Source organism: Athene cunicularia (assembly GCF_003259725.1).
Source record: "Athene cunicularia isolate RWA chromosome 5 unlocalized genomic scaffold, athCun1 chr5_part1, whole genome shotgun sequence".
Lineage (NCBI taxonomy): Eukaryota > Metazoa > Chordata > Aves > Strigiformes > Strigidae > Athene > Athene cunicularia.
The window spans coordinates 6,145,015-6,165,759 of record NW_020799101.1 but is presented as its reverse complement, the minus strand read 5'-3'; the positions used below and the strand labels follow the sequence as shown (position 1 = coordinate 6,165,759).

At 44.0% G+C, this 20,745-nt stretch overlaps 1 protein-coding gene across 1 annotated transcript; it reads right to left on the bottom strand.

Annotated features, from left to right (window-relative positions):
* Positions 1–4,457: 4,457 nt before the first annotated feature.
* Positions 4,458–20,440, bottom strand: PLD4 (phospholipase D family member 4). The gene is made up of 11 exons (XM_026849611.1): positions 20,340–20,440; positions 17,320–17,409; positions 14,343–14,548; positions 13,865–14,048; positions 12,367–12,487; positions 11,859–11,986; positions 11,488–11,688; positions 10,953–11,092; positions 7,539–7,704; positions 6,427–6,523; positions 4,458–5,102 (listed from the first exon to the last, which is right to left on the bottom strand). The coding sequence occupies exons 1-11, from the start codon at positions 20,340–20,342 to the stop codon at positions 4,894–4,896; spliced, it is 1,545 nt and encodes a 514-aa protein (XP_026705412.1). The 5' UTR covers positions 20,343–20,440; the 3' UTR covers positions 4,458–4,893.
* Between the last annotated feature and the right edge of the window lie 305 nt (positions 20,441–20,745).

Here is a 20,745-nt window from a genome sequence, read left to right as displayed (position 1 = left end):
CTCCTCGAGTAGCATGAGTTACTGTTAGTGCTGGTAGAGTTTTCTGATTCTGAAAATACCAACTTAACTTGCAAAAGGTTTGAGTATTCCCCACTATCTGCTGAAGTGACAGCAGTTTCTAAATACAGTGGCCATGGAGACTTTTCACTCATTACAATCCGGAGTTTTATAGATTTCCATGTACAGACGTGCTTTTTACAGTACTTTTCTCAACCTGTATTTTCTTTCTTTGTGTTCTGCTTTGTACAGGGAAAGTAGACACAGCAAAATTTAGAAACTAAGTTGTAATGGAAGTGAGTGTACTTGGTTGTCTAATCATCTGTAGCTTGAGATGTTCTTCGTTTCTGTATCTTTGCAGTAGGCTCAAACATTCTAAAGAAAACTGCTAGCAGTTATTCTAAAGAGAACTCTAGTTCTCTATGAAGAGACTGTTCACATAAGTTAGACATGTATAATTTATTTAGATCATGTAGTATTTCCCTGAAGTTTCCCTAAGTATACAAGTCATTGTTCAATAGATCCAAAATTACCACATCAGACAGTAACAGCATATACCAGGTCTGCCGAAAACATTGTGATCAAAACAGAAAAATTAAGTCCGGAAAAAGGTGATGTATGTAATAAAGAACATCCCATTCTAACAGCAGCTCTTATCTGCCTGCAAAGCAGCCTTCACATAAAATGTTTCTCAAGGTAGCCTCCTTTTATTTAGACCCACAAATAAGAGTCCACCTAGGCAGTACTGCTTGTAGGAGTCTGTTGCAAAGGTGACAGAATTAAGACAATTAAAATTGAGCTCTGGGACAGCAATGACCACAGAGCAATAACCACTATGTTGTTTTTAAAAGATTAATTTAGTTAAGAGAAGAGTAGTACAGAAAAAGAAGTAGCAATAAAATCATCCTTCAGAGAGGCTACTGTCAGCTTTGAGAAAGGTGAAGGTTAGCAAAAAAACAACCAGGTTAACAAGGTATTACCCAGAGATCAAAAATGCGCAAGAAGCACAGACGGAAACCTGCAGAACATAAGATATTTTGTCAACAGGCTGATTCTGACCCCACTTGTATACTTGAGATGCTCAGATTGTTCTTTTAACTGTAGTTTCCTTGGCCACCTGCTACTTATTTTTTAACATCTGAAGAAGTGGGCTGTTCAGCTAAACATCTATGTACGGTCTGCAGCCAAACAAATATACAACTGTGATTTGACATGCAAAAGAAGGTATAAACGCATTAAAAAGAAAGACATTCCCAGCTCAGTAATTTCTTGCATTGTTAAGACATGAATACACGTCTGTTGGTTGAGTGTTTTGCTGTTCAATTTGAAGCAGGACCTCTGATATATCCTAAAGGCAAGACAGACAAAATTAATCCTGAATGATAATACATATGAAGAAGAAATGACTAGACTCGACTCGACTAGAACACAATAGTTCCATTTTGTTCTGTTCTAGTCCAACAGCGTGATCACTTTGAGGCTGACCAAAAGTTAAAGCATGGTATTAAGCGCATTGTCCAAATGCTCGCTGGCAGGCTTGGGGCATTGATCACCTCTCTAGGAAGCCCTCTCAGTAAAGAAATGCTTCCTAACATCAAGTCTGAACCTCCCTTGACACAGCTTTGAACATGTCCCATGTCTCATCACTGGATACCAGGGAGAAGAGGGAGAGGACGCCAGCACCTCCCTCTCCACTTTCCATCCTCAGGAGCTGCAGAGAGCAGAGGTCTGTGAGTCAGGGCCCATGACAGAAAAGCTATCTTCCGAGGATTATGGAGATACTTATGACTGTCAAGAGATCAAGTGTACATTGATAGAGCATAAATGGCAGATGAAAAGTTTTCTAGGTGCCTGGACAAAAGAAACAAAGGTATGATTTATCTGGAACAACTGGGAAAGGAAAATCTTGAGTAATAGGGGGAAAAAATCGAAAACAAAGAATACTAAAGCTTTTGGAACAAACTGATGGCTAATGAATGAAGCCAGGTCACTTGGTAGTCCTGTCAGAACTCAAACTTATGGAGCCATCTGGGTTCTGTCTTGCTGTCATCTGCAGTGCTGCCAGCAGTTCTGTAGCCGCAGGCACCGCACCAAACCAAGCGGTCTCAGAAATGAGACTGCCGAGGGGACAGTGCAGCAGTTCTGCATGAAAGCCATACAGACAAACTGGTTCACTGAAGCCGTACTCCATCATAGCACAGGTGCATGAGATGACCTGATCAGAGGAGAGTCTGCATGTTCAAGATCCAAACCAGCAACTTTTTCTAGACATGAATAAACAAATACTGAGAAAAATCTAAACTGCCTGAAATCAAGCTAGAGAATCTATCCAAGGATAATAAATAGATGCTAACTAATACTACTAGAGGGCCCAGCTTACATTTGGTACAGTCCTTAGCTTGAAGAAATCACAACCTAAATGAGACAAGCAACAGGTGGGTGGATAAGGGTTATTATTAACCCTGTTTCATAAATGGAAAAGTGCTAAGAGTCAAAATCTGGTTATAATTTACACTATATTCTACCTTTGTAATAGAGAACAAGTAAATTAGAATCAATCAAACAGTGAAAGGGCCTAAAGAGTCTCACAAGAAACCAGGAAAATAAACAAAAACTCCTCTTAGATCTAATTCATTGTCTTAATTGTAAACATCTCCTTTATATGTGGCAGAAAAACAATGCTGGTAAAGAAAATAAAAGAGCACTCCCATTAGCATCAATTTTTCCTTTATAAGATGAACCTTACCCCACACAAGTCTTACATTACCAGAAGACAAGTCTCCCAGCTTGCCCAGAAACTGTCCCACTGAACAATTTATCCAGCGCTGACAGGTTTGAGCTCAGGAGTAGAGGAGAAAGAAGTTTTCTTATTCCTGCAATACCTACTCCCACAAAAACCAGCGAAAACATAGCTTCGAGTGCCATCTAGAGGAGTGCCCTCCACTACAGAAAACAGTTTTGCTGGTTAAAGATGTAACTTCTCAAAAAGATTTTCCAACTGACCCACCATTCACATGTGCTCACTGCACTGGGAAAAAAAAATCTGTCCAATGTCGTTCTTGCATGCAAGTATTAATGCAGCACATGGTCAGATTATATTTGTTGGTACGGGATAATAAACCTGTGAAATGGAGCTAGGGAAAATCAGCTGGGGAGGTTCTACTTTGCCAGAAATTGTAATGAGTGATTGGAAATCTCAAAACGTTAAGCAGCCTCTAGAAAGGATATAGGGGAGGAGAGCACTAAAAGCACCTGCATCTTCCCCGTATGTTTGCACAAAATGTCCTCATTGCCTGTAGATGCAACTACACGTATAAAAATCTGCTTTAATAACAACAAGCATTGATTTGTAATGATGAATAAAACAATCCAAGGAATCTTGGAAGTGTCTGGAAAAAGCTAAGGAGCACCCTGGAAACCAAAAAAATACAAAATTTGTTGGGAATATCTCCAGAAGACGTGAGGAAAAGGTCTTTTTCGTGTGGGGATTTGTATGTATCCACAAAGTTATAAACCAGTCCACAGACAGACCATCACAGCGTGTCCCTTTGTCATTCTCAGCTCAGGGCAGGGATTCCAAAGCACCAAAACGTTTCCTCTGGGGGGTGGGGGGGTTACACCTTTATGGGGAAGCCTGTACTCCTGCGATGTTGTGTCTGTGCCGAGAGAGACGGCCTCAGAGCCTGCCAGGACGGGACTGAAGCCACGAGCTGCCCGACGCCTTTCGGGGCTGGAGGGGTCCGCTGCGCTTTCAGAGCTCGGAGACAGGCTGCCAGGCCAGGAGGTTAGCCTGACCCTTCTGCGGAGCCATACTCCCTCACCTCTGGGGTACATCAGTCTCGGAGCAAAAAGTTCACTTTGCAACTTCATTTCCAGCGTCAGACAAATGTGCACAGCTCTGGGGAGGTTCACAGAGCTCCAGCCCAGCATCACTCACACCGCTCTGCGGCTGGAGCTTTCCTTTTCTGTCAATTCTGAGAGTCACCCAGGGCAGAGCCCGCTACGCAGGGGTGGATAAAGACATAAAGCGCCAGATGGCTCAGGTCTGTGGTCCCTGCGTGGCTGCAGAGGAAAAGGCAGGCCAGAAACAACGCTGGTCAGGGCCAACACAAGGACAGCCCGAAAGGATCAAGGACGCTCTCCAAGCACTGCCCACAGTGCAGGTGGGATGCTTTGCCGCACCAGAACTCTTGCAGCAGCTTCGCCCCACTCTCCCCAACCGATCTGCTGCATGAGGCCAACGCACAGACATCCAAGCACCCCCAGACACTCAGGGGTCCGGGGCAGCTGAGCTGAAAGCTGGCCCCAAGATTTAAATCCCAGGCATTCAACTCTGACAGCTAGCCTCAACACTTAAATACAGGTATTTCTCTGTACCTCTAATTCCTATATTCTTTTATAAAACAGCCCTCACTATTGTAGGTGATTACTTACATGAGGCAAATCTTAAAGTGGCCAGGAGTTTATTAAAAATATACTTAAACAGATGCAAGTCAGCACTGTTAATGGAACATTAAGGTTGAAATAAGATAGCTTCCTAAGATAAAACAGCACCCCAACTGTGACCTGCGTCTCTGATGTATTAAGATCTGGTTGTATCTTCCCTGTTTGCTTTAATACCAGACAGCTTGTCACATAACATTGGATGCATTTCATTAACGGGGATGAGGTAATCGCACAAAAAAAAAAAAAAAAAAAAAAAAAAGTGTCACACACTGACTAATGGTTTTGCAGGTAGTCAGCCATGAAAAGTTCTCGCGTCATCGAGCAGTGTGGACACCGCGAGGAAGCGATTTCTCTGACAAAGACATGAAGAAGAAAGCTCCTTGTTTTACATGGAGAACAAGATTCAAAGATACTTTTTGTTTCTCTTTTAAATGTCTATTTCAATTCACTTCAGAGTCTGCCTCTCCAGTTACAGTCTTTCTGTCCCTGCACATCTTCCAGATTCACTGCATATTTGGAATTCCAGTCTCGCTCAAAAAGGTTTTTTAATTGTTCCTGGATAGGCAGTTGTCTTCTTTGCTGGTTGGTTGCATTCTGTTTGATAATTAGTCCCACGCCAGCTGTATTAATGAAGTAATCTTCTGACCAATTGGAAGTCCCTATGCAATGGAAAAGTAGCTAATTAGAAAACATTCATTTCCCAGTATTCTGTTTGATCTCCATACTTGTTAAGTCCACATTGCCTGGCTTCGGTAATTTGCTGTACAACTGCAAATCTCATTAGGACCAATGGAGCAGCAAAAATCAGGTCACCCCCTTCCTATTACAGGCCTCAGGTTTCGGAAAGTCAGTATTAACTGCAACCCTGAACCTTCATAACCTTGTGATTCCTTACAGCCTGTGACAGAGATGCACAAATCTACTCATTATAAATATGGGAACGGAGTGCAACATCAGGTTATGAAGAGGGGTAAAAGCCATTGTTTGTATGGGTTTCTGTGTTTAAAGAAAAAAATCCTTAATGGCCTTAATTCTCTTTACTTGTTAAAGGAAAATGAGGAGAAACTGCACCCCTGATCAATGAATCCTCAGCAGCTGTTCTGAACTCAGCAGGCAACGCCTGCTTTTAAAACCAGACAAGACTGTGAATCCAGCTGTAGACATTGTCCAGGGCTCTCTCCAAACCTACCACAATTCAGAAAATCAAACCACACATTTTATCACTTAGCACTTTTTCTGGTGTACACCTTAGCCAGGAAAGTCTACTGGCAGTTCCAGAAGGTGCTTAGGCATGGAACCAAATTATCTGCATATTTGTCTTCAAAAGACAACTCAGTAAGAAACAGGTTTTACTAAAGGCAATTGGAGCTGCAAGTCCTAAGCCCACTGGAAGACTGGCTACTTGCTGGTTTGCATTGTTTGGAGGATGAGCTGACTGAAATGACAGAGCCCTTTCACCTTCCCTTTTTTGAGGGATCCTAACAAAGATTGAAAAATAAACACCATCCTGACTTTCAGGAACTGAGCAGCGATTGACATTACTATTTTCTCGTTTCCTTTCCTTTCTGTTCAACAAACAGTGCATGGAATTAATTCCTCCCAGCAATTTATTTTTATTAAAGCACAATAACGTTATATACTAGAGCATCAGCTATCACTGCATCCTTCCGAGCACACAGCACAGTCTGTGAAACTCCTGCTGTGCTTGTCACAGGCTGTGCACTCAGACTTGTCATGCTCTGTTCTTAATGGTTCACAATCATGTGAAATAATCTCTTTCTATTGAACTTGACCTACATTATTGTCTCCCTTATACATCCCCACTTCTTTACCCAGGGCAGACATTCTGATAAAGCCATATACTTTGATATGTTTATCTGCCCTACATGGCAAAATGAGGTCTTTTTTGATATTGCAGCCCATCCTGTCTCAGTCCCATAGATCTGAAGATATCATAAGTGTTTGGAATAATGGAATACATACCAATATAGGCTACTTTATCTGTGACCATATATTTGTTGTGATTCACTCTCCCATGAGGAATATTTGTGTGATTCAGAACTGGAACAATGAAGAGTTTCTGGAGGGAGAGAAATTAAAAACATAAATAGAAATACCAGAGTGAGAAACAGACTGAATAATTGGACAATGCAGATTATCTATATTTCCAAAGAATAGAATAGTACAGAAAGAACAGAAGAGAATATTCCATACACTGTTATTAAATGTACCATAAAAGAGATTGTACTCTTATCCAAGAAAACTAATAAATAGTACTTCCACTATACATAAAATTGGTTAAGCAATTGAGATCAGATAAGGATAATGTTTGCTTCACAATGTTCCATTAGTGGCACAGCTATTATCATTACAGGGCAGACAATTAAATGCAGTTTTAGGCAGCTGTTTAATAGATCTGCATTTACCACTGATTGCTGCTCTTATTTTGTGCTAGAATGGGCTGATCACAGACACGATGGGTACTGCAGGCAACAATACTGCCTAACTTTTTGTGTTAACTCCTACTAAAATCTATATTTCTGATCCTGGGGTTTTTGGGTAAAAAACATTCCTCCTTACTTCTGTGACTTCTCTCTGTTATGGTAACTGCATCATGTTGGGAGCTTCCACACTGTCCCCACGCCACTTTGCGCATTCCAGCCTAGTACCTATGGCCTGTGCGTAATATTTAGCGTTCAAAAATGGGTCCATTTGTGTAGGCTCTCACTTGTAAAAAACTGATAGCAATTAGACCCATTTAAGATTCTCCATATAGGAAAAGGCCTATGAGAAGAACACTAAGTTGTCATGTAAACTGTCACAGTGCTCAGCCAAAGTGCCTGCCTGGATAATGTTGCAAGTGCTGCAGCCAGGCACATCCCCAGATGTCAGTACTTGTTTGCAGTAGCTGCTTCCACAAAGATTATCTCTTGGGTCTTATTTTCTCAAGGACCTGAAACAGTTGCTGCAACAATGGACAATCTTCTTCTCTAAAGCCTGATACTTGCACACACAACTGGGAGCTTAGACTCAAAGATCAGTGTGGGGCACGTAATCCTCAAGTTGTCTTCCCAAAATCGGGATTCTTAGCGTACCACGTCGACACTGATGTGGGCACGTGGGTTGTTGAGAGCACGCAGGGACCTCAGATAGTAGAGCATGGCTGGGTCAGAGTGGGTCCAGCAGCTGACCAGAAGCCGGATTTGTACTCTGTGGTTGAAGGCTGCACGTCTCAGAGCATTGTCAATGGCTGGCCAGTACCTACAGAAAAGTAGGTGGGTGGAAAAAGGGGTATTTTTGAAATTGTTCAGTAGAAAGCTATGACAATAAACTGAGAATACAAGTGACACCATGCACAGGTGGGATCTCTGATGTCTAGTAAGAGGAGCACTTGAGTCTTCACTGGAGATATAAATAAGATTTCTGCTTTCTACCCAGCCAGTTCTTTTCAGAGTGTGTTTTGAGACCTCCAGTCTCTGACAATTTGGGTTGAAATTGGTCAAAAAGTTTAAAGCTTGGTAAAATGCATGTACACAGATACACATACGGCACGGTGCCATCATGCTCATTTCCTCAGGAAATTACATATAACAATAACAACTCCAATGTAAAGTCAGATCATACAGCACGAAGTAAGAAGCACAAAGCCCAGAGGAAAGCTTAAGAGATATTTTGCAGAACAGGGCCGTTTTGGGATCTTGGAGACTGTTTCTAGTGTCTGCCAGTGGTCCTGTGCCATCAGCCAGAATGGACAGGCTCTATCCCTCCCCATCCTTCCTTGCCCTCTTCAGTCTGCCGTGTGCCCCCGAGGTGACAAACACAGCTGTGCTCTCGTGAACACGGGGCTGCCCAGTTTCCTGACACTTGTGTTGGCAGTAGCATTGGGGAAAATTTTTTAAATCCCTCACCCAACTACACAACACTTAAGAGCTGTACAATGTACATTCCAGGACTAGTAACTCCAGAAGCCCACGTAGCATTTTCATTCCGTAGATCCTAACGAGTGCTGCGTGGAGGAAAACAAGCATCTTGGGTACAGATTGGAGGACTGATACAGAGAAAGGTCCGACACTCGCTCACAGTCCCATGAGCAATGGTGAATTCGTTTGCCTAACTTGCTCCTTTTGGTCTTATGTACAAAGGACTGAATTCTCTAATCCTCCCACACACATTGTTCTTTCGTGATCAACAGACCAGCCATGTGCTTTCAGGCTCAGGCTGACTTGTAAATCCTAAAAAAACCCTCAAAACCCATGCTATTTAGAAATGCTGGTTTTGAACAGTTTCAATTTTTTAAATATATCGGTTTCTAGTTGATTAACATTTAGGCATTAAGACAGCAGCTTTGTTCCCTCTGCCTCAGCTGCTGGAGGAACCTAACCTGAACTAATCAGCCTCAATTCATTTCACTACAGCTGGTTGCTGTGGAGATAGCCCGAGGCCCCGTGCTGCTTTCCCTAGGCCTTTCAAACTCTTGTTTGCATCTGATCAGGCCCTAGTTGTCACAAATGGTGGATTAAGGCTTCAGATGAAGAATGAGGAGTATTAACACACTCATTCCTAAGGGGAAAATAGCCTTCTGTGAACCTGTTCTTAGCTAAAAGCAGGAGATGAGAAACCCAGAGATTCAACCATAAAACATAGGAACTGAAAATCCTCTAAGCTGTTTGATTTATAAAAAACATCTTCAAACTGGAAGCTAGTCTTTGACAATTTGTTTCAAGGACAGTGGAATTATCTGTGTCTGTCTATTATCCTACATTCTTCCTCCTAACAAACACATGCCCAGCCGAACAACAGAGGCTTTACACAGTCATGCCACAGGACATGATACATGGCATAATTCTGGCTAAATGGCAACCTAGAGCTCACACTACTCTTTCCAGGCCATGCTGTACATAATTATTTTTCTTTAACTTCTTTCTCAGTCAGATTATTTATGACTGGAAAACTCAGACATGTTATAAGCAGATAATAGAGTACTCGGTTGCATGTAAACATCTTAATTCCAGCATATCTAAGAGGATTTGGAGTCTTAGCAGTTGCCCCATGACTGACTAACTTTCTATGTAACTCAGAATTGAGTTGATGTGCAGAGTCTGCATAATTCTGCTGCGACCTTGGGCAGCCCGCTAGAGCCATGGCAGTGGCCCACCACACACAATCTGATCACTCCAGATCAGCACGACCACCATCTCTTTGAGAGCTGATGCTGCACGCATCCAGCACGCTTCAGGAACTTGGATGTCCTTACATGGATTATAAAAAAAAAAAAAAAAAAAGAGGTTGACAAGGACAGTTAATATTCACCCTCTAAACTATGAGTCAAGTATGGCAAACGGGCAGTAGAGCCAGAAGCAAGAGTCTTCAGAAGTAAAGAACTTAAAGAAACAGAAGCAGGAGAGGAGAGGAGAGGAGAGCAAAAAGCCAAAGCACAAATACAGGCTGGGTGATGAGGGGATTGAGAACAGCCCTGAGGAGAAGGACTTGGGGAATTAGTGGATGGAAAACTGACTGTGAACCAGCAATGTGTGCTCACAGCCCAGAAAGGCAACTGTGTCCTGGGCTGCATGAAGGATTGTGTGGAGGGTGATTCTCCCCCTCTATTCCATTCTCATGGGACCCCACCTGCAGTGCTGTGTTCAGCTCTGGGGCTGCCACTATAAGAAGCACATAGACCTGCTTGAGTGGGTCCAGAGGAGGCCACGAAGATGCTGAGGGGGCTGGAGCACCCCCTGCGAGGACAGGCTGAGAGAGTTGCGGGGGTTCAGCCTGGAGAGGAGAAGGCTCCAGGGAGAGCTTGTAGGGGCCTTCCAGTACCTAAAGGGAGTTACAGGAAAGGTGGGGAGGGACTTTTTATCAGGATGTGTAGTAATAGGAGGAGGGGTAATGGCTTTAAACTGAAAGAGGGTAGATTTTGGGTTAGATATAAGGAACAAATTATTTATTGTGAAAGTGGTGAGACAGTGACACAGGCTGCCCAGAGAAGCTGTGGCTGCCCCCTCCCTGGCAGTGTTCAAGGCCAGGTTGGACGGGGCTTTGGGCAGCCTGGGCTAGGAGAAGGTGTCCCTGCCCATAGCAGGGGGTTGGAACTGGATGGTATTTAAGGTCCTTTCCAACCCAAACCACTCTATGATTCTTCTATGAATATTTTATCTGGGAAGCCTGATGTCAGATATATTTCTGCTGTTCCCATTCTCCTCTCTATCCGTAAAGCTGCTCTGTTGTGTTTTGAAGGGAGCTGTACCTGAGTGTTCCTAGTCTGGCACTTCACAGTTTCTTGCTGTGTGAAGAGCACGGGAGGCTGCTTTAAAAGGCTGGTGAAGCACATGGGCAGCATTGGATACCATCCTTCCTGTAGCATCAGTGTTGCTCAATGCACAAGGCAATCATAAATACACAGCAAAGCCTCAGTTCTCTCTGAATATTTTCTTTGCAGAAGTGAGGAATGGTATATTTTTCCTTTAAGTAGTGGCAGTCAATTGATTTGCTCAGGATTAAAACTGTACCTTTCTGGATGAAGAAAACGGCTGGTAGGGAAATATTCCATAACAGAAACATAGACAAATTTCTGTGCCTCACTGATAGTACTGATTATAGCAAAGAGGTCGTGGGTGCGACCTTTCGGACAAAATGCTGGAGGAGAAGCCTGTAAAGAAGAAAACACACAGGTCAGTGATTTCATCCTTTTTTTTCTGTCAGACCGAGATTCATTTATATTCAGATTTGTTCAGTTTTGATTACAATAGCACAAAGCACTTGAGGTGGACCACTATCATTCCTCGTGCCTTCCATGTCCTCATGGGTCAGATGCTTACTGATATATTGAGTCCACAGGTGATTAAAGGAAACATGCATCCTGTTCTGGCCATACTACCTGACAGCCAAAGCTGGGTCAACCCTTATTCCTTGAGTAGTTCAAGAGAAACCTGTTGAATTATTATCCAGCTGAAACACAGGTAACTGAGAGCCACCTAAGAAACTTTTCTGACCAATGTTTAGACATAGTTTATGGTCTATCATGTTATCTTAAAACATACTTACAGAAAAATAGGCTTTTGTTAAGATTCCATTAAATTCTACTTCCAGAGGATGATACTTGTTAATGTGGGTAGAATAATTAAGAGGCCAAGGGAATGGGATGGTAGCATTAGCGTGTCCAAGATCCCAGTAAGTAGTAAACGTTTTCCAGAGGTCTTTTGCTAAGCAGCTGCAGTTGTGTATCACAGCACCAAACTCTTTCACCTGCAAAGAGAGAAAGCTATGTCACAGCCCCAGAGCCACCTCCACCTCCAGGGGTTTCTTTGCCATTTCTCCCACTCAGTCACTCTTTCACACCATCACAATTTTTCTCTGTTATGTGCTAGAACATGAAATTTCCTCTGGATTTTTGAATATGCAGCAGCAGAGCTTACCTGAGATAAAGATCTCCAGTCCATGTTTGCGCTACCAATATATATATGTTTCATGTCTACAATCCAGAATTTGCTATGCAACACTCCTCCTGTCAAATGTCCAAAATCAATCTTTTTTACATGAGCCCCTGAAGAAAGATGGTGAGGGGAAAAAAGAGTTTAGATACAGCATTGAGATGCTCCAGCGATCTGTACTGCTCCACTGACATCCAGAACGTGTCTGGATGCCCAATACGTGCAGCCAGTAATACCTACTGAAACTCACAAGCAGTCATTCCTGGGAATACAGTAACTTGAAAAAAATATAGAAAATGTGAACTTCCAGAAAAAAAATTTAAGGGCATGACAACATACACAGAGATCATGAACTAATGAATATGTAATCCTTGTCCCGTGACCCCATGGTAAGCACCACGTCAGAATAGGCCTTGGAGACCAGGACCATTTCTCTAAGATGTGTTTTTGCACTACTGAAGTTCTGAGTGCATCACTGAAGTGAGATAATTACCTTTTTCTTCTAAAAGCTCGAGGTCAGTTGAATTTGTAGCCAAAGTTGGCATACTTGCTGCAACATACACAGAGACATTCTCTGCAAGTAATCTCTCAAACCTCTTCAGAATGTCTTCACCCTGCATGGTACATTGTTATTTTTAATATTTTGTTGTAGAACATTTAGTAAGATATACGCAAGTACAATATAACTAATGGATTCTTCCTTTGAAGAACCCCAACCCAAGGAAGGTCAGAAATTTCACCTATTTCAGGAATGTTTCAAGCAGAGAAAAAAAGAGAAGAAAGATTCTGATCCAATGTATGAATTAAAGTTTATTTTCTGTCATGTAATGCTATTAGATATAAGGTTTAAAAGTACAACCACAAACATCCCAGACTTCAGAGGTGAATGCCCTAGTGAAGATCAACTGCTGGATGCTGATGCTTCATAGATATACTGTGTCATTTCACCCTGAGGTTAAAAGTAACAGAGACTGTCCTACTCTGAGCTGTCTCTTTAGCGGAGACAGGGCTCAGCCTTACATCTGTCACTTTTACTTCTTCTCACATGGAGGAAATGAGTCATCTTACAACACCAGAACCACCTGGGAGGAAGACAAGAAGTTCCCAAAAGCCCATGATGACAATGAGGAAGGTGTGCCAGGAGGGAGGCAGAGGCTCAGCCCACTGTACTAAACAGGTCAGCATCTGGTCTAACAACAAACGGCACAATTCCTGATAGCTGACTAAACTTCATCCCTGTCTGACATAGGGTGGCCTTGTCCCTTCTACTTTTCAGAAGTCCCCCAGACCTTGCTCAGGAGTGCCTGGGAGGTTGCCAGCTGCCACAGGCAAAGAGACCCAAGGGACGATTAAACATGATGGATGGTCACAAGGTGAGCCGTGGCCTCTGTCATTTACTTTTGGTGGCGGAGCCAGAGAGGCCCCGCAGGAAGCCTGGCTGCACAGGGTACCCAGGAGGAGAGCCCTGCAAAGGAGAATGAATGTCTTAAGCTACTGTCAAATGGCATGGTTCAGGGACACCTGCAAAAGAGGTGAATGAAGATTCTGTGTCTGTACACGGGGGAGAAGCAGCCTCTGAAGCAGTCAAAATTCCAACAGACTTTGCTTCCTGGCATTTCCAGCTAGCCAGCGGGAACCGGCACGTTCCCTTGTGTATATGGGATCCTGTAGGCTCCTCAGCCCTGCCACTGGCTGCCCCTACCACAGGCTGACCATCTGCAGGGTGAGTGTGGTTTTGAGGCTGACCTCTGGTTGCTCTTAAAACATAGCATAGAAATATTCAGAGACATGGACAGAGCCCAGGTGGAGTCTAACTGGACTGGAGGAGGAAAGTTGGTCTGCTGCTTCAGATCAGCATGGAAAACCTTTCTGGGTTTGCAGGAAGAGTCAAGCAATGTCTCTGGGAGACAGACCACACGGGAAATCTGCCATGTGTCACATGTACACGAGGCATACAACCACAGACGTCCTTGTCATTGATTCTCTCCTACCTGTTTGGAAGATGAATCATTGATGTTGATATCCTTCCCAGTCAGGGACCAATAGTAAGAAGACACATGAATTTTTTCCTGGGCTAGATCAAGGAGTCTCATCCAGGCTTGGTACAAGGGTTTGGCTGCAGTGCTGTTTATCTCAAAAGGTAAGTCATAAGGAACATTTTCCACAAGTTCAAAGCTGCAATGACAATTGTATATTGTGAAGCAAGTGACTCCGACCCCAGCAGGAAACCAAGCACCTGTCAGGCCATACAGTTGGCCATTTTGGACTTCAGCCTCAGAAGTAAATAAGCTGAGCTGGACAAAAAGCTGGGACTACTCTCCATCTCCATTTTTTATAGCCAAGCATGTACATTACCCTCCCAAATCCAGCAGAATAGCTTCTCAGTAGCCATTCTGAGCTTTTCATTTTACCATCCTAAAGACGAAGAGAAAAGTCACCCCCTGGGGCTGGATGTCAGGCCTGGTTTACCTGCAGGAGTCATTGGATCTATTGGTGTCCTCCTCAGTTATCGTGGTTCCCGGGAGATCTCTGTAGAATCCTTCTTCCTGCTCCAACTCTTTGTAAATCCTGGCAACTGCTTCTTCTTCATTAGGATCAACCACACTGTCCACTTTCATGAAGTAAACAGCCATCAGGACAAGACCAAGTATCAAAATTGGTCCTAAGATTTGAAACTAGAACAGAATCCAAATAGGAGAACATTTAAGTGATCACCAAGTCACCAATACAGCAGCTGATGGATGACTACCTGTTGGAGGTGCGTAAATCACAGTCTTTTAATAGTAATTTTGCTTTCAGCTATGGGCAGAGGGTATTATTAGATACAGCACTGAAAGTAAGGATCACAAGCCACATAGGGGTTGGTTTATGTGAGGACCATGATTTTAGTTTTGGTTTAATTTTTCCTGTGCCAACATATCAAAACTCTCTTTTTCCCAAACCTCATGATTAGTTTAGATCATAAGTTATGACCATTAGTGATGATGAGTTGCAGGAGGCAGTGAGAAGGCTGTGTAGTATCAGGGAGGCTGAGAAGGAGATAGATAGCTGGTTCCAAGGGCAGTCTGTAGTGGACCCACAACCCACAACCAAACACCCAGAAACTCCCCTCCTGCACACACAGAAGGGAGGGAGCCCAGTAATGCAGAAGAATGGAAGCTTGCAATGGCAAGAACCTGCAGGAGGAAGAGATTTCCCCTGAAGCCTGAAGTGCCCTTGCAGAACCACTTCTCCGCTCTGCAGACTGCAGAGGAATGACCCATCACATCAGGAGAGATGCTGAAGCTGAGTAAGGCAGCCCGCTCTGCTCCCCGTATAACAACGAGCACAAGGAAGAGAAGGCGGCGGGTGGCAGCGGTAGGTGACTCTTCCGAGAGGTCGGAGGCACCGTCTGCCGACCCGGCGCACTCTCGAGAGCTGTGCTGCTTACCGGGGGCTCGTATCAGGGATGTCACTGAGAGACTGCCGAGCCTGTGCAGTCCCCTGACTATTATCTGCTGCTGTTGTTCCACATGGGCACCAACCACACAGCCAGGAGCAGTCTGCGGAGTATCAGGAAGGGTGACAGAGCCCTGGGAGCAGCAGTAAGGGACTCTGGAGCACAGGTAGTTTTTTCATCAGTTCTCCCAGTCCAAGGGAAGGGGTTTGAAAGGGCGAGTTGAATCTGGCAAATCAACAGTTGGTTACAGGACTGGTGCCACAGCCAGGGGTTCGGCTGCTTAGACCATGGGACTTGCTTTGAGAAACCTGTTCTACTGGGGGCTGATGGGTCCATCTGTCAGAGAAGGGGAAAAGCATCTTCAGTCACCGGCTTGCCAAGCTGGTGAAGAGGGCTTTAAACTAAAGTTTCTGGGGACGGAAACCTCAGTCCATCCCACTCCTACCAGCCTGATGTCAGCGCTGGCAATAGATGTCCAGAACCTGGAGGGGGGTCACAGAGAAGCTGTGCCTGCCCCCTCCCTGGCAGTGTTCAAGGCCAGGTTGGACGGGGCTTTGAGCAACCCAGTCTAGTGGAAAGTGTCCCTGCTCGGGGCAGGGGGATTGGAAGTAGATGACCTTTAAGGTGCATTTCAACCCAAACCCTTCTATGATTTAACATTGATTAGCTTTATCTTAGTACAATAGGCGTACAACAAAATTTCTACCAAAACCAAACAAGGAAATCCATAACAGAAGATTAACTGATCAAGCCCAGCTCTACCATAAAGTTCATGAAGTTGAGGAGAAAAAACAAGACTGAAAATGTCAGAAGAATAAGGACATTTTGTGGTTTCTGAACATGGTCTGGCTTTCTAACTTAAACTTCATCAAGTGAAACTACACAAAAGTGAAACTACACATGGCGAATGAACAGTATTTCCTTGTCATTCTAGTGTGGTGATTTAGCTTCATTTCTCTTTTTCTGTACTTCCTTTCTTTTCCTGAACATCGATGAAAACAAAAAAATACCCTGGCCACCTGGTATATCCAGATCTGGAGTCCAGCCACTCGCATGCTGAAATGTTTAGCACTGGGCTCTATGTGTTGCCCTATAACTGAGGAGGAAAGGACAGCTACCAGGGCAGATCCATCTTCTCCCAACAACTATCATGTCTGGCTCCTGATGGCATTTCCTGGGAGCTGGGACCATCTACCACCCTGTGATAGGCAACGTGCACTTCAGATTTGAGCGTTTGAACCTCCGGGCAGGAGAAACGAGTCTGGGAGTGGTCATGAGGCTGTAGCTATAAATGTGAGCTCCCAAAAGGGAACATACAAAAATTACACAGAAACCAGTTGCCTCTGAAAGTATCTTATTTCAATTTCTATGTGGATAAGGATTCTTACTTTTCATTTTCTATGCTTTTCTCAAGATCTACCGTGCTGCCTTCATTTTCAGGCAGATTTGAATGAGAAAAAATTTTTAAACTATTTAAATTTTTGCCCTTTGGCTTGTTCTCCCTCTCACTGAAGGGAAAAAAATAAATCCCACCAATTTTTAATAGTTCTGCATTTCATCCCATGAACACCTTGGTAAGACTTAAACATCGCACAGGTTTTAGAAGATGTTTCTAAAGTAGGAGATCTATTTTGAAGTCATATCTTGGCTGTCACCATGCTCTACACTGTGATGATGCCCAGTGTATGCTGTGCTGTCTAGGCATGCTGAATAAATAAATAAAAGCTGTGCTAATGGTGGAAGTGAGGTTATTTGTATGAGCCGTTTACTGTCCTGAGCCAGGGCTCCAGGATTAGGCTCCACACTACTCCCTCTCGGCAAGGTTTGATCAGCCTACCGGACAAATCAATGAGGGTTTTGTCACTCACTTGTTTACAAACAAGATGAAAACCTACCCAGATTTCAAAACCAGCAATAAAATCATTCTTCTTAATCTGTTATTTCTTTTCCGAAATGTCAGTGTAATCTCAGCTCTTGTAAGCAAACGTAGTGTATCCCAATAATTACCGTTTTAGCGCCTTTTTGATTGTTCACGCTTAATTTCATCTTGGAGGACTCATTCAACATCAGGGAAGTTTTTAATGCTTTTTTCACAATCTGAAAAACAGAAACGTATGCAAGGGGAAAAATAAAGCTTTATGACATTTGTATAAAGCCAGTTACAGATGCAGGTTGCTGCCATTGCTTTATGTAGTGCTCTGAGATTTAAGTAGGGATCTGTGCAACATCCTCGCTGTATTATTGGTCCTGAGCGACATTAATAGATTCCAAAATGAGAGGGAGTGACAGGTCCCTGCAGCTTTTCCTTGGTTCTGTCTACACACAAAAATCACTGCAGTAATTAATGTGTAAACAACTGCATCGCTGCCTCTTCAACTGACCCCACTTCAACGCTCATTTTTTTCCTGTTGCAAGCTAACATATTTGCCAACAAGCAATAATCAAGCTTTGAAGGCATGGGTGAGAGTGCACAGCACCAATGTCATCCTGTGTGTGACTCTATTAGGCTCCCACTCTCTTCCTATGCCTGTGAGTTGTCTTCAATGCCAGTATCCCTTCCAGAAGGGACTCTGTTAAGCAGACAGGGACCAGGACAAAATATAAACTCCTCTTCTCTGTTGCAACCATGACCCTAGAAAATAAGTTAACGTCTTTTCCTCCTCAGACAGTATTGCTCCAATCTTGCGTTATCACCAACAGAGGAAACCACAAAAGCAAATACCCAAATCTGCTGAATGTCAAAGCAGATAGTAGGGCAGGGGTAGTTGCCACTTGGCTGCTCTGCCTTCTCCAAAGGTAAACCCAAAAGCTCCACACGTGCCCAATGGGTCATGAATCATCCCTGCATCCACAGAGCTGAATTTACCCCATAGGAGTCAGCTGTCATTTTTCATGCTCAGAAACAAGAAGCACGTCCTGGAGTGTGGTAGATTCCAAAAGGTGCTACCAGATGATACCATCACCTGTCCAGTCCCCAAGCAACTGCTTCCTACCGCTGAGTCACTGGGTGTTTGCAGCCTGGAAGACGAACACGCTGTAATGGTATCAGATATGCAGTTGCTCTGTGGGTGGCCACACTCAAAACAGGTTTTAGGTAGGCAGGATCCCGCCAGGCTTGTCCCATCCATCTTGCCATATGTTCACATCTACTGTCACCTGAACTGGATGGGCTCACAGTGTCTGCCCTCCCACACCAGTAGGGCCCCATGGCCACACACATCCACGCTGTGTCCAGCCCTGCCCACTCCACCTTTCTGTACAGATGCTGTGAGCACGTGGCACAGGCAGGAGCTGGACACAGCATGGACACAGCCCCAGAGGCTGCTTGTGGGACCTGACTCACAAGAATTAGTGGGGCTGAACTAAAGAGGTGGAGGATGTTTTGGGAGACAAGAGAGGTGGATTGGAAACAGGGACTTGGGGAATGTGGAGAGGAATGTAAAAAGAGAGGAGCCAAGGTGAAAGAGAAGGCAAGGGAGAATGAGTAAGGTGGAGGGGGAAGAAAAGGTATGAACAAGCATGCTTGAAAACATGCTAGAGCTGCAGAGATGAAAGCTAAGTTTCTATTTCAGAGTCTGCCTGTTATTATCAGCTGTCCCCAAATTCAGAGACAAGCTTTTACACTAGAAATAGTTGTAAATGCTAGCAGGTAAACACCCATTCCCCCAGCCCCAGAGAAACTGAGCTCCTGCTGCAGCTGAAGGACAGTAGGCCATTCCCTGGTGAATGTCAGGTCCCCATGCCCTTGAAATCTCAGTTCATGCTTTAAGCACAGTACAAAGACACAGTGTCTTACCCCAAAGAACTTAAAGCCCAAGCATGGAGCGGAGAGATAACACACCACGCAGAGAAAGCTGTGTGACAGCAACACATCATTCCCCTCTTGAGAGAAATACCAACCCAAAAACACTTAGTGGGAACAAAACCACAGAATCAACTAGGTTAGAAAAAAACATGAAGATCATCTAGTCCAACCATTAAAGGAGAAGAGAGCAAGAGAGAAGGAGTTTGGTAGGAAACTGAGGCAAAGGGATTTTCAAGGAGGAGGAGAAAGGCGGCTGAAAACCAACAGCAGCAGCCCCTCAGCCTAGGCCAGGGGAGCCCAGTGAGGTTGCACTCCACAGCTCCCTGCTTTGGCTTAGCTGCCCCAGCCAGCTGGGCTATCCAGTAACAAACAGCCCCCCAGCTGCCCTGGGTGGTGCTCGGCAGAACCAGAGCTTGAGAAGTGGCGTCTTGCCCCTCTGCCTCCCAAAGCTGAAGTGTGCCCCACAAAACCTTTGCCATCCCAAGCAGTGTTTTGGTAAGGAACTGCAGCTGTAGGTGCACTTACAGCCATGTGATGCCTTCAGAAGTATGAGAAACAACTTGTTTCAGTTCTCTTTTTTTCAGCAACAGTTACAAAACGGCTTCAAAAAGCAGCATTTCTCATCAAATATGAAAGTGAGCAGGTCTCATGTGTGCCATAATAGTCGTCTACCCTCTGGATCAAACAAAGTCGTTCTTGATACCTTTGACTGGTGATGGGTTAGATTCCCAGCTGCTGTACAGAAATCATGAGAACTGCACTAAAACGTGTAGCTTAATTTTCAAGAAAGAAAACATTACAGACTCAACCAGAATTCTTACTAAGAATATTGTAGCTGGTTAGTAATTAACTATGGCTCCCTCTAAACTTTCAGGCTTTACTAGCTGCCAATTTCAATGACTAAATTTAATCCAAGAGCAATAAATACAAGTGCTGCTTAGTGTTGCTTCACACAGTGGAACACAAACTAATACCACAATCTGCTGAGTACACACAGGAGACTGTTGTTTGTAACATCAGGCTGCTTTCTCTCTGCCCACAAATAACTCTTGTTACTTCTGTTTCACTGTTTCAGATTTAGGATTTCAAACAGGAGGATGAGACTTTTTCAGTAGACAAAATCCTCCCCAGAAGCTGTTTGAACTTCCTCAGATGAACAAAGTGCATTCATCTCTCCACAACCGCCCCTCAACACTCTCAAGATGATGGCAAATGTACTTACCATCCTGGAAGACCTCCTCCTGTGCGAATGTCCAACTGTAGTCAGATGTTACCCCCAACTCTACTTATAAGAGGCAGTGCTTTTCATCAGCAGATTTATTTTAGGTTCTTCTGGTTTTTCTCCTCCTCCTGCTGCAGATTACTTCCTCATAAACACTTGAGTTTTGCAACACACAGACAGCGTCCCAAGTTCTCATCTAGTTACTGCTCAGTTCTAAGACTCCAGGTCCTGATCTCCACCTATTTGGCATAACTTTCTGCAGTGCCAGGCCTGGCTCAAACTCTATTGAATGGCAAAGTTTCTCACTGCCTCAGTGGTGTAAGATCAGAGCCTAAATCACCTCGAGAAGACACTGGTTGAAAGGACCACTCAGCTTCAGTGCAGTTTGCCTCCCAGGCATGGCAGC

Bases quoted from the DNA above. Each gene is read 5' to 3' on its own strand.
- PLD4 (XM_026849611.1), bottom strand. The intron at 11,987-12,366 runs GTAATTATCTCA...ATCTTTCTTCAG, and splicing joins CGAGCTTTTAGAAGAAAAAG to GGGCTCATGTAAAAAAGATT. The intron at 11,093-11,487 runs GTAAGTATGTTT...TCTTCTTTACAG, and splicing joins TAACAAAAGCCTATTTTTCT to GCTTCTCCTCCAGCATTTTG.